The 13,031-nt window shown below is 36.2% G+C and overlaps 1 protein-coding gene across 1 annotated transcript; it reads right to left on the bottom strand.

Moving 5' to 3' along the window:
- Positions 1–2,413: 2,413 nt before the first annotated feature.
- Positions 2,414–4,594, bottom strand: LOC102673552 (extensin). Its single transcript, XM_006614657.2, has 3 exons — positions 4,479–4,594; positions 3,955–4,218; positions 2,414–3,705 (listed from the first exon to the last, which is right to left on the bottom strand). The coding sequence occupies exons 1-3, from the start codon at positions 4,491–4,493 to the stop codon at positions 3,280–3,282; spliced, it is 705 nt and encodes a 234-aa protein (XP_006614720.1). The 5' UTR covers positions 4,494–4,594; the 3' UTR covers positions 2,414–3,279.
- Between the last annotated feature and the right edge of the window lie 8,437 nt (positions 4,595–13,031).

Genomic DNA, 13,031 nt, shown 5'->3' on the forward strand with positions numbered 1-13,031 from the left:
TTTCACGCGGAACGAGAATTTCGAGTTTGGGAAATGTTAAAGAGTTAACGATTTGTAATCGTATTACTTTGTATCGATCGAGAGTGGAATATTATATTTAAAATAGACGTATAGTGCCTTTTCTCTGGGACTTATCTGGGATTTCGCTCTGATTATTTGAAATTTGAACGTGTTAGGAGGCACATTGGCATAAGAATTTCTAAATAACGATAAGTTAAGTTGATAGAATAGATAAGACGAGAGTTGTTTTTTTTTGTTCTTCTTCTTCTTCTTCTTCTCGTTCCTTTACGTATCTCTTCTTCTTTTTTTTTTTCATTTCTTTTCCTTTTATTTCCACTTTCATTATCATTATTATTACTATTATTATTATTATTATTATTATTATTATTTCTTTTCGTTGCGAGGAGTGAATGTTTGATGCCACTGCCTCTAATAGCAGCTGTTTTTAGACTACTTTTATACTGTTGATGTGACGCGCAGCTAATCAGAGTCAGTATATTACTGCCATAATCATGAAACGAAATGTATAACCAATATACCTTTATAAATAAAACACGACTGAAAAAGTAAAATGCCTCATTTTACTTTCAATTTGTTGTGTGTCTCTTGTCTCGCATCTACATTTCGATCGTTTATCATTCAGTTATACCTCCAATATATTTTTATGGTATAAATATTTTTATGACGAATAAAATACTGGTCGATCGAGAAACGAGGCATCGATCGAAGCGCATAGACCATCAATTTATCTATATATGGAAAAATACGCGTTACACAAATACAGGGAGAAGGGTATACATCTTCCATCAGATCTCGTGACGCTTTAACGTAACGTTAAAGAGAGAAAGAGAGACAGATAGAAAGAGAAAAAAAAAAGAAAAAAGAAAAAACGACGAAAAGCAAGACGGATGCAGGGCACACGAAGTGGCTCGACAAATATGTAGCCGGTCCATGGCTGCGTCCAGCACGAGCTGCACCCGTTTCCCCATAAATTAAACCCGTGATCGACTTTCTTAAACGACAACGACGTGACGCGGTATGCGTTTCTTTCGGCCCACAGCTAAGGTTATCGAGTTCCTGCTTCGATACGGCCGGTTTACCTTGCCGCACCCGTGCTGTAAACGTTGGACATCCAGCCCAACTGCTTGCATTTCTACCTTAACAATACCGAGTACGTATTATTCGCGAGAGCCGAGATAATGGAGATAATCGCCCCCTTTGTCGAATACTCCTGCTTCCGTTTCGGCCTGGACGGGGCTAATTGCAACTTTCATTAGACGAGACAATCGAGAGAAATTGGGACTGAGGATCGTATGAATAATTATCGGAGAGAAAGATTGTTAACATCCTGATCTTTTATTTCCTTTCTTCGAAGTTTTCTTTGTTGCGTAGAGATACAATTTTTTAAAAATTGGTGAGACAAAAATGTGTATGGATAATGAAAAATTGTTAATTATAATAACTTTGGTGGTGGCATAAGTAATATTCAATTATTGGATTTTTATAATTTGATAATTAAATATAAATTGTGTATTTTATTTATCACGATGTTTTTTTTTAATTACTAGCAATTGTGGGTTAGATACAAGTATTAGGGATAAAAGGGATGAGATCTATATCATATTATCGATATCCGTTTTGAAACTCAAAAATAATATAATAGATATATTTATGGTATATTGCGATAGACACAAAGACAAGTGAAACGATAAAAATTCCTGTAACGTATCGTGTAACTTGTTTAAGAAGGAGATGACTTACATGTTCGAGGCAGTATTTGCAGTAGGGCATGGATCACGCCTAAACGATCACGTATCCTCCCTCACGGATCGTGGGATCCTCCTTAGCTTGCTTGCAATAGCATCGGAGAACGCCAAAGGCTAAATGAAAGTAACGTGACCCCGAAGTGCGCGGGATAGTGTTCGCATTTGTAAAGGAAATTGCTATGCAAAACGCAGGGCGTCGACGCCAACAGAGTCGATTAAAAAAAAAAAAGAAAAAAAAAGAATTTCGATAATTTAATTCCGTTTTCTTAATAATAATAATTATTAAGATATCTTCATATCTTCGATATCGATTGGGTCAAAATTTCTGGGAAATTTGGAGATTTATTTTAATAGGAAGTTTTGTTTTATGCTATAGAATTGTATAAAATTTGATTATTATTTTATGATGAAATTATTGACGAAAAAAGGGATATTATTTATTAGTACTGTTCGCGAATACTAAGAGGGGAATGAAATTGCAAAGCTTTTCATTGGAAATATGGTTTATAATTAAAATATCGGGTGAAATATTTTCGAATTATTATAATATTATTATAATATTTAAGTAAGTTAAATAAACACAAGTTGATCCAATCGATAAATTTTAACATATTTATATGTAATTGCGCTCATAATTAAAGATAATGCAAATGGACGAAAGAATCTTTTCAATTGGTAAGATAAATCCGTTAATTTATTCGTTGGTTATCTTTCTTGGTAATTTATGCAAAATTTATGCACTTCAGAGGAAGTTCAATTAGTTTCACGTGAGAAATCTTGTAGTAAGTAAGATCATGGACAAGGTTCTTGTCACAATCTCTTAATTATAAATGCATGATCGAGTATCTTATTTACCTTTTGTTCATTTCCGTTATTAAACGCAATATGTAAATTTCCATCGTTGTTATTAACGAGTAATAGTAAATTGTTTGAAACCTTCGTTTCTCGTAAATGATTCGATTTAATAAATTATAATTCTTTTTAGAAATTTTATCTTTTAAAATAAATAATTCGAAATATACGAGTAAATTAACGAGTATATTCTAAGAAGTATTTAATAAAAAGGTTAGTTTTTCTTCAAAATAAATTACAACAAATTACTATGATACAATATACCAAAAATTTACATTATAATACACATAACAATTTCTCACATCGATTTTATGCTTTATTAATTTTGATAAATTCTTATGAAAAAAAAAATTCACGAATTAACAAATTTTTAAATTATAATCCAATTATTCATCTTATCCAAAAAACAATTTCAAAATAACCAATATTAATCTACATCCAAAAAGAAAAAAAGAAAAATTACAAAATCACCAATAATCAATTTTCCCTCAAATTTAAAAATAAAATTTTCCAAAAATAATCTCTCTAATGCATAATGCAAAAATAATTTACAATAAAATTTACAGAATTTTTGACTTTCAAAATCCTATAAAAAAAAAAAACAATCCTTATTGTCATTTTCTCTCTCCCCCCCTCCTCCTCCCTTCTAATCACACTCTACTTAGCTCTTGCTAAACGTGTAAGAGTAACCATCCGGAGTCCTGTTGAAGTTCAGCTTTCCAGGTGGATAAAACCTTCGTGGGGGTGGCGTGGTTATCGCGTTGTATTGTGGCAATGGTCTAGGAGGGGGTTGGTATTGCGGTTGAGGATTGTACGAAGGAATAGATTGGATTTCCGGTGGTGGTTGAGGAGGCCTTGGTTGGTACTGTTGCGGTTGGGGTTGATAAGCTGGTCGAGGTTGAAATTGAGGCTGAGGCTGAGGTTCCGGTTGCACTTCGTACACTGGTTGACTCCGTTGCTGATATTGTTGAGAGGATGGAGTGTAACGCGGTGGTTGATAATCGGGTGGGTTGTATTGCGGCAGAGGCACGTACTCTGGCTGTGGCGGGGCTTGCGGGGGTGGGACGGGAATGCCGTCGCCTGTCGCCTGTTCGTTCAAATAGAAGAGGAGAAATTTGGATTGGAGTGTCACGTTTAAGCGAAATGGCAAACATTAAATAAAATATTATATCAAGTACACGTCATTTAATTAATTTCGTTGATTAATCATGAATTATATATATAATAATCGGGAATAATATTCTATTTGTAAGTTTATTAAATTTACTGTTTTCCAAATATTTGAATATTTTTCGTGTTTAAGAAATAAAATAAGATTAAATTGAGATTAACATACCTGGAAGCCATTTTTACCAGCCGTATATGTCACTGTGCGTCTTTGACCGGTAGGATCCACGTAGGAATAAGAGCCACGACGATTTCCGTAAACGTCGCTTTCCTCCTTGAACTCGACGCCATCCTCTTGCGAATAAGCGGCGCCGAAAGTTCCATCCCCAGCCAAATATCTCGCATCGCTCAAAATTGCAGCTTGTTGGGGTGACTGGTATTGATTATTAGGGGATTGGCAGGAGATCGATGCGATCATGGAAAACAGTAACACCTGAAGGTATGAGAATTAAACAAATATCCGTAGAAACAATATCGTATCCATCTTTTTATTAAGAGTTCAAACGGAAAGAAATTTGAGTTACATGACGATAAAATCGCGGCGTGTATTACAAAGTAACAATGGTCAATGGTGGTGCATTCATTACATAGTTTCAAGAGTACGTCACAGATGGAACGAGGAAGTGATCGACGATCGAATGTTGACAATGCACCATGGAGAGCTACGATGTATAATCGAGAGCGAGTACTTACGAATACGGCATCCATAATGGAGGAACAACGACAACGGGGCGACGAGAAGTACAACAGTGCTCGAAGGATCGTCGAGAGGGGCGTTTTATACGGCAGATTGGATCACGTTGACCTGAAGAGGCCTTGATGGCCGCCCGCGCGCCCCGGCTACGGAATAATGCAGATTGCACTATGATCTTCTACCACGCCTTTCCATTGCCACTCAGCTTTCCTCTTGCTAACGTGCGCTGACATTTCTCGAATCGGAACTGTTACAGTATTGTATTAATAATAAATATTATTATCTTTATCCTAGTGTTAATATTTGCAGTCATTTGTCAGTTTTCTGAATCATTGTAGGTGTGTTGCAATCCATATTTGTTAATTCACATAAACGGGGGATGTTTATTTATATAAAATTAAGAAAACTGGATATACATATATATTTGATGATTATTGAATTATTATTATGTAATAATTAATGTATAGTAATAATAAATAATATATTGTAATTTATTGTCTATATTTTTTAAATTAAGATCAAGATATATTGTAGTTTCGAAAGAAAAATGACGAAAGTGTGTTCAATCGATATCCTGTATTTATAATAATTTGTATTGAATCACGCGCCATCTGAGGAGACAAGGAAAGTAAATAATAAGAAAAGGATAGAGATAGATTAAAAATTCGGGAATCAGCGCCATCTCCAGAGTGCCGCAAATGAAACATGAAAAGAAAGGACAGAAAATAATAGGAGAAGGATAGAGATAGAATAAGAATTGATTTTCGGCGCCATCTCTTAAAAACTGTCTGAAACTTCTCCTATTGAGGGTTCTAAATACTTTCGAGAGATGGGGCCATTTGTCTATTCTTTTATTAATTCACAATATAAATAAGACAAGGAAAGTGAATAATGAGAAAAGGACAAAGATAGGATAAAAATATTGCATTTAGCGCCATCTTCAGAGTGCCGCAAATGAAACACAAGAAAAAAGGACAGAAAATAGTAGAAAAAGGATAGATACAATAAGAAGTGACTTTCAGCGCCATCTCTTGAAGACTGTCTGAAACTTCTTCTATTGAGGGTTCTAAATACTTTCGAGAGATGGCGCCATTTGTTTATTCTTTTACGAATTCACAATATAAATAAGACAAGGAAAGTGAATAATGAGAAAATGATAGAGATAGGATAAAAATATTGCATTTAACGCCATCTTCAGAGTGCCGCAAATGAAACACAAGAAAAAAGGACAGAAAATAGTAAGAAAAGGATAGATACAATAAGAAGTGACTTTCGGCGCCATCTCTTGAAGACTGTCTGAAACTTCTTCTATTTAGGTTTCTATATATTTTTGAGAGATGGCGCTAAGATCAATTCTTATGCTATCTCTATCTTTTTCTACTATTTTCTGTCCTTCCTTCTTGTGTTTCATTTGCGGCACTTTGAAGATGGCGCTGAATTTAATATTTTTATACTATCTCTATCCTTTTCTCATTATTTACTCTCCTTATCTTACTTGTTCTATATTTATCTCCATAAGAGGAGGCTCCGATTTGACTAATTTTGATTAATTATCTTCGCTTTAATTTTTTGCTTAAAAAATCGTAACAGACACTGTAATTCTCTATATATACAATATAGAATGCACATGAAATAGATCGCAGAGGATATAAAAACCATTTCGTCTTTTTTTGGAGATCGATCCCCTAAAATCTTACCCGCTTCGTACCATATGCGTGATTGTAATATTTTTCTAACACTTCTAGTTTAATCCCTTTATAATTCGGTGAGCACGGATGCAGACGTCGGTAAGGTAGGAACATTAACTTACCGAGACAAGGTCGGATTACCGATACAATCGGCATGATCAAAAGCGTTTGAAAAGTTGCAATCTTCGGTGAGTAAACATCGCCACGTGACTCCTCCACTCGATGTTATCCACATTGGGACAGAGTAGGATCAAGCGAAGCGCGAACAGCAAAGAAGATTCGCATAGAAATAACGTAACGGAGAAAGAGCGACGGGGTTCGTTGTGTAAATAATTGAAATACTAATCCCCTTTCCCGAGGTATAGTGTCAGTCACCGGCATTTAGGAGTGCGTGCTCGAGAGGGTGTGACCCCGGAACGATGCGCGCCGCAAAAGCGGAAAGCAAACTTTACACGCACTCGGCCCGCGGCTATACACGTGATTTTGCATGCGAATACTTCAGGCTGTTTTTCTCCTGTCTCTTCATCCCCTTTACGCATGATAAGATGCCTGTGTCGGACATAAATATAAATTTTTCACTAATCTTTGATAACATACCACTTTTATAGAATATTCCGATATATAATTCTCCACGAAATTTTTTTCCATGAAAATATGGCTTTGATCTTTGAAAAATAAATTTTGGAAATATATCTCACGTATAATTTCTCTCAACATATTATTTTCAACCAGAAAACAAACTATCAACAATCGCGTTTATTTACAACCGCTCGAACTTCGTTTCTTTTCAAGTAAGAGGGTAGCATGAACGGGGAGAGGGGGAAGGGGGAGGGCACATCACAGGGGCCCAAGGAAGCCGAGATGACGTTCGAGAGGGAAGACGCGATCCACGGGGTCCTTTCGTCCAACAATAGGTAGGTAAATGCGGAACAAGAAGCTCGGAACCTCGAATGACCGCCTACAGTGGATAATGAGGAAGAAATTAGTGGTGCGTGAAGGTACGAAGAGGCCACCTGTGCCTTACCCTCCAGTACTCTTAGCCCTAGAAAACAGGCGCTCGTACGTATATATATATATACCATCGTCCTTCGCGTCGTCACTCCTCCCACGCCCTTATTTTTTTAAAAAGGACTCGCCTCGTGACGCGAACGGGCACAAAGGTACTCCTCGAAGGCATTCAGCCGGCATAGATCCTCGATAAAACATTGAATGCTCCACGTCCATTCATGTCGTGTGTCGTTTTCCTTTCCCCTCCTCTCCTCGCCTCTTTCTTTCTTTCTTTCTTTCTTCCTTCTTTGATTGTCGTTCCATCGCGGCCCTTCGACCTCGGAAACGCGATGAAAACGACGTCTCTCATCTCGATCTAGAGGTACATGGGCACGCATGATGCCGTCAACTGTGGTGTAGCGAGGCTGTCAGTGAATTTCGACAAGAGTCTTCTGGTGCTGTTTATCGGATTCTTTCATGGAACGTTGGAGAAAGAATAATAAGTTGTAAGGGGATGTCATAGGTGTTTTTGAGATTCTTTGGGTCGATTTATTTTATATATCCTCGTTCGAATCGATATTTTTGAATTTTTTATTCTTTCGTGTGTTCGTTTTCCATCAAAGATCAATTAAATTAATCTTCGTCCATTAATATCGAAGGGATCAATGAAAAAATCTCGACTCTCGTCAAGATGATCGACTCGCCTCTTTCCTCTTAATCAATCGAGCGAATTATCGCGTGGCCAAATCTGTATACGTCCAGATCGTTGGTTAATTAAATCCTCTACTTCTCCTCATCCAGGAGTGGATGTTCTTCATATTTTACCCGTGATCGTACCGCGTCATCAGCAGTGATAATGGAAAATAATTTGTCATTCCGCGGAGGGAAAAGGGGAGGAGAGCCGGATCGCGTTAAGTGATTTGTCCTTGCCATCTGCGGGAGCCGGCATTATACTCGAGGAGTGAATGTAGATCGCCCGATTTTCGGGGAGGGCGGCTTTTGGAGCTCTGTCACCAACGGCGAAATATTAGTGTCAAACAGGACGTTATCCATCCACCAGAGTGCACACGAATCAATCATTTCATATCTTTTGAGAATGTATTCTTGAAAAGAGAATCTCGCCTTTGATACGTATTTTTCTTTGTACACAATTATTATCATTATTCGTCACGCAGATTTAATTACTCTTCTTCGACTCCTTCCATTATCGCAGTTAAAACACGTTACTGCTTTTCTTTTAAAAAACAAAAGCAAAATTGATTAAACAGAAGGATACAGAGATTCTTATATATTGCTCTGCAATATTTTAAATACCTAAGAATGCTTCAAGAATAACAAATCTTTCTCATACAAATACCTATATATATATATATTCTATCCGTAATTCACGTACATCAACAGTTTGATCGACTTAAGAGGCTCTACAGATTTCGATCGTGCGATTTCTCCCCCCTCTATTCCTGTCTTTGGTGAGAATTCCACGTGTAAAATCGGGAGAGGGTGAGCAACGAGAGGAAAGGCGGTCTCGACACCTTAATAGAAAGAAGCAAGAGTTGCCGCGAGATTTCACAATGGCGCAGCGGGCGTTCGCGATATAAATATTTGTCTTGGAGAGGAGAAGGCGAGATCCCTTGGGTGTGGGCAAGTGCGAGAGAGAGTGCAGGCAAACCGAAGGGGGTCGAGATATAATGGCGACACAAGGTGCACGGTCGAGGCGACGTGTGCTGGCCGCGTACGTGAATACGCTAATGCATGTGAGTCGGCACACTCGAGCGAAGGAAAAGAAGCACACTCGAGAAACAAAAAAAAAAAGAAAAAGGTAAAACCTTGGCGATGGATCGGCCCGCATATCTTCGTCAACCGTTTGTGGGAAAGTTTTTTCGGGGAATATGAAGCGTCGATCGTGTTTCCATTGTGCCCTTTCATCCTCGTACGAGGAAAATTTTAACGAATCGCGATACGAATTAACCGATTTTAAATTTCTTTTCTTTTTCGTGTCTGCAATTGGTGAGCTTTTTTTTTTCAAAAGTTAATTATCAGATGTATATATAATTATACATAACTATTTAGAAATATTTCGACAAGAGAGATTTTCTTTTAATTGAAAAGAATTTTGCACGCGATACAAAATGTAATTGAAAATCAGAACATTTTATCAGCTTTCAGAATTGGTCTAATTATTTTCTGACGGGATTCCCAGAGACGAACGAACTACGCATGCGAGAATGGGCGGGTGTTGGAAGAGGCGTGGTGAACCCCTAACAGGGTTCGCAGCATCCCTTATTATTAAAGATCTTTCTGTAATATGACATTGTTAGAATAAGGATTTCTGTTTATTATTTTAAAAACCCAAGAGGTGATAAATATTATTAATTTCATAATTAATTGTATTAACATTATGTATATATATATATATGTAGAAAAGTAATATGTTTCGAAAAATTCAATTTCCAGAGAAATATATTTTTGCGGCACAATTTTGTTGACCTGAGAAAGATCAAGATCGGTGGGGATCTGTTCTCGCAAGACGAATATCGCAAGAATGGAATAGGAAAGCTCCATTTCTACGCGGATGGAGAGGGAGAGTACGGGGTATAAATCGTGGTAGTGATAATGGAATTCTCAACGGGGGTCGCATTGACACGGCTGCCAAGTGTCGTACCGTAGGGGTAAATAGATCGACGTCGCGACGATGCCAATGGGGGAGGGGTGTATCAAGAGGGTGGCAACCTCCTACTTGTAGTTACAAACATCTGTACAACACGGTGTATCGTGAATCGATTCGCTCGATTTCATGCCCATATACATTAAAACGATATATTTTCGATCGTATCGCTTCCCGTCGGGTGAAAAGTGTGAAATTTTCGGATCGCGTGAAATTTATAAAAAAAGGAATAATTGAATAATTCAAATTTTATTTATCTAATAATTCTCCTTTCGCAATTTTATGATTAATTACATTTTTCTTTCATATTCTATATTTCACAAAACGTGGAATCTTCGATCGTTCTCGAGCCAATCGTTATTATTTTTTCTTTTAAATTTATATAGATGGACGTTTGATTCTATGTATCCTTCGTGCAACGACCATATCTTACGATTAAATGATTAGCCGAGAGAAATGGTCCCCGTGCGAACTCTTCCATAGAAGGAACACGTGCTCCATTTTCCCTCCTTCTCGCAGATATTCGTATCCCGTAATCTTTTTCTCCTATCGACGTTGTTCGCGTTGAATCAAGGTTCCATCATCGTTTTACCCTCGCACGACCTTCGTTTATCTTTGTAATGCGACGTTGATTGAATCTTCCTATATGATAATAATTCTAGGATTATTCATGAAATTATTGCATTGATTTGTATCTTTTTCTGTATTTTTGAATGTAAAAATTTTTATACAAAAATCTTGTACATTCATTCGACATTGATACGTGAAAAACTTTTGCTTTTTGCAATGATAAATGACAATAAAATTATGAAAAAGATTGATTATATAAAAAAAAATATCGAAGCAGTTTTTCGATTAGAAGAATTAACAATAAAAATCTAGATGATGAAAATCTCAACTCAATATCTGTTCGATTTTTCATGTCTCTAGTAAATAACACGTTTCTTCATGCTTTTCAAGACTTTCGAGTGTACGTGACGAATTGAACGTATACCTGCTTAATATCCTATAATATAATAAAACTGCCGTTCCATCAACTTATAACCACGACACAATCGTCGAAAATATATTGCAACCATTTTAGAGATGAAAAGCAACGTTTTTGTAAATATAGGATTAAAATATGAAGAAGGGACTTCGTCGAGTGCCGATTTTTATTGCACTTACGCCAGGTATCTAATCCCGTGTGTAAGAAAATGGCCGTCAATACTTGGACAGGATTGGTTTTTATTGCTTTAAGCCAGCAACCTCTCATCCATGCCACGGACGATTGCCGATACCACGTAATCTTTTTCTTTCTTGCCGCGTGCCGCGCAAATACGCAAATTAAACCGAAGCTACGAATCCTTGCTCGGCTCGATGGACCGAAAATTTGGATGGATGGAAAATTTCGAGATTTCTCCGAGCAAATCCCTTCCAAAAAATTTTTTTCTTCTTGTAGAAATTTTTTTTTTTCTGTTATCTAAGTATGCTCAACCTACCTGACGAGAGTGTATAATGGGGAAAGCAATTGCTTCAGGTAAATAGGATCTATTTAATTAAGACTTGGTAATCCGTCTAGAAATTGTTTCGTCCAGAAATGCGATAGAAAAATTTTTCTTAGAAATATATTTTAATTCCCGCCTTTAGATATTGCAATAATTTTGATTTCTTTAATATAGTATAGATATATAATATTCTAAGAATCGGAGGATATTTCTCTTTTTATTTTTAATTTCAATTTAATTTCGTCTCTATAATATGAAGCAAGAATCGAGCAATTTCTTTTTAAAGTGAAAAGTTGTAGAAAATATAATTAAAAGTTTCGTTGGTTAAAAGATTCGGTTCAAGCTCATAAATTTTTTAACTTTTAAATAATTGGTAGTCAAGTAAGGAATTTTATTCTAGACAAACGTGCCGTAATTGTCAGAAAAATATGAAAAATTTGTTTTTAGGAGTTAAAGAAATTCAAAACTTGACGATGGACTACTGAGAGAAACAATAGAGATATTGACAACCATAATCGAATTTTAAGAATACAAAGGATGGTCTTGGACCCCTCCTTTCGGAAAATTCTCACTTTGTCACGACTTATTACTATTCTATATTGCACTCTGAAGAAAAAATATATATCCCCAGGAATGACCGTCGTAAAACCGCAACAACGGCAATTGACCAGGATTGATTGTTTGTATAGCAGAAATATAGTTGGTTAAGACCATAGGAAATGGTGGATTAAATATTTTACTTACCATCGACAAGAAATTTTATTTTATTCCCCTTTTTTTGCCATTCGTAGAGAAGAAAATTGCCTACGTGGAATTTAGGAATTTTAGTTTAGTGAATTGAATTTTTTTGTTTTTTTGTTTACAAATATACGACGTTTTAATGTTTAAAAATTGGAGATAGGAAATATTTTAAATATATCGTAAATTATATTCGAAGAAAGATTTATGATACGATATTTAAGAGAAGATATCCTTAATACGTGAGAATAAAATTAGAAGGAAGTAAAGATTTAATTTTGTCATTTTTCTTCGGTAATTTGTCATCATTACGATGTCAATCAGAAAAAGAAAAATTTAATAAATTAAATTTTCTGTTTACGAATATTAGGAATTTTAATAACCTATTTGAAGAAAAAGTTTATAACATTAACAATCCAAACATCTTCTACACACGAAGAAATATATAAATTTAATCTTTAATTTTTCCATAATTTGCTAATTTATCATTAATATATTAATTAATAATTGTAAACGAAAGAGAAACAATTTCAAAAGAGAATAAATTTCGTAAATTAAACATGCAGAATTTTAACATGTGCGATTAGAAGTCAAAAATATCTCATAATATCTACTTCAAAAAACTACCTACGCATGGAGAACAAATTACAGATTTTGTCGCCTTTTCTCCGTAAATCGTCGATCGATCTCATTAATTAAAAAAGAAAAAAAAAAAAAGCAATTTATCTCTCATACGCCTCGGATAAAAATTGCCTGGAACAGTTATTTCGAGTCGAGAAATCACCGTCGATCTACCTGCGACGCGGCGATATAGTCGAAATCTCATGGCGCTTCCGGAAGCGCTTTGTTTGGCGCGGGCGGGCATATTGAATGACGCGGGTATTTCAAACCAAAGAAGCAGTTCGTCAAAAGGCGAATCGTCGGCCGGCGAGGACGCGGATGAAAGGAGGAGGCGAACGGCGAAACGGCGTCGACGAAATTCGAGGA

This window comes from Apis dorsata, unplaced genomic scaffold (assembly GCF_000469605.1).
Source record: "Apis dorsata unplaced genomic scaffold, Apis dorsata 1.3 scaffold_194, whole genome shotgun sequence".
Lineage (NCBI taxonomy): Eukaryota > Metazoa > Arthropoda > Insecta > Hymenoptera > Apidae > Apis > Apis dorsata.

Bases quoted from the DNA above. Each gene is read 5' to 3' on its own strand.
- LOC102673552 (XM_006614657.2), bottom strand. The intron at 3,706-3,954 runs GTATGTTAATCT...TTGAACGAACAG, and splicing joins CTGGTAAAAATGGCTTCCAG to GCGACAGGCGACGGCATTCC.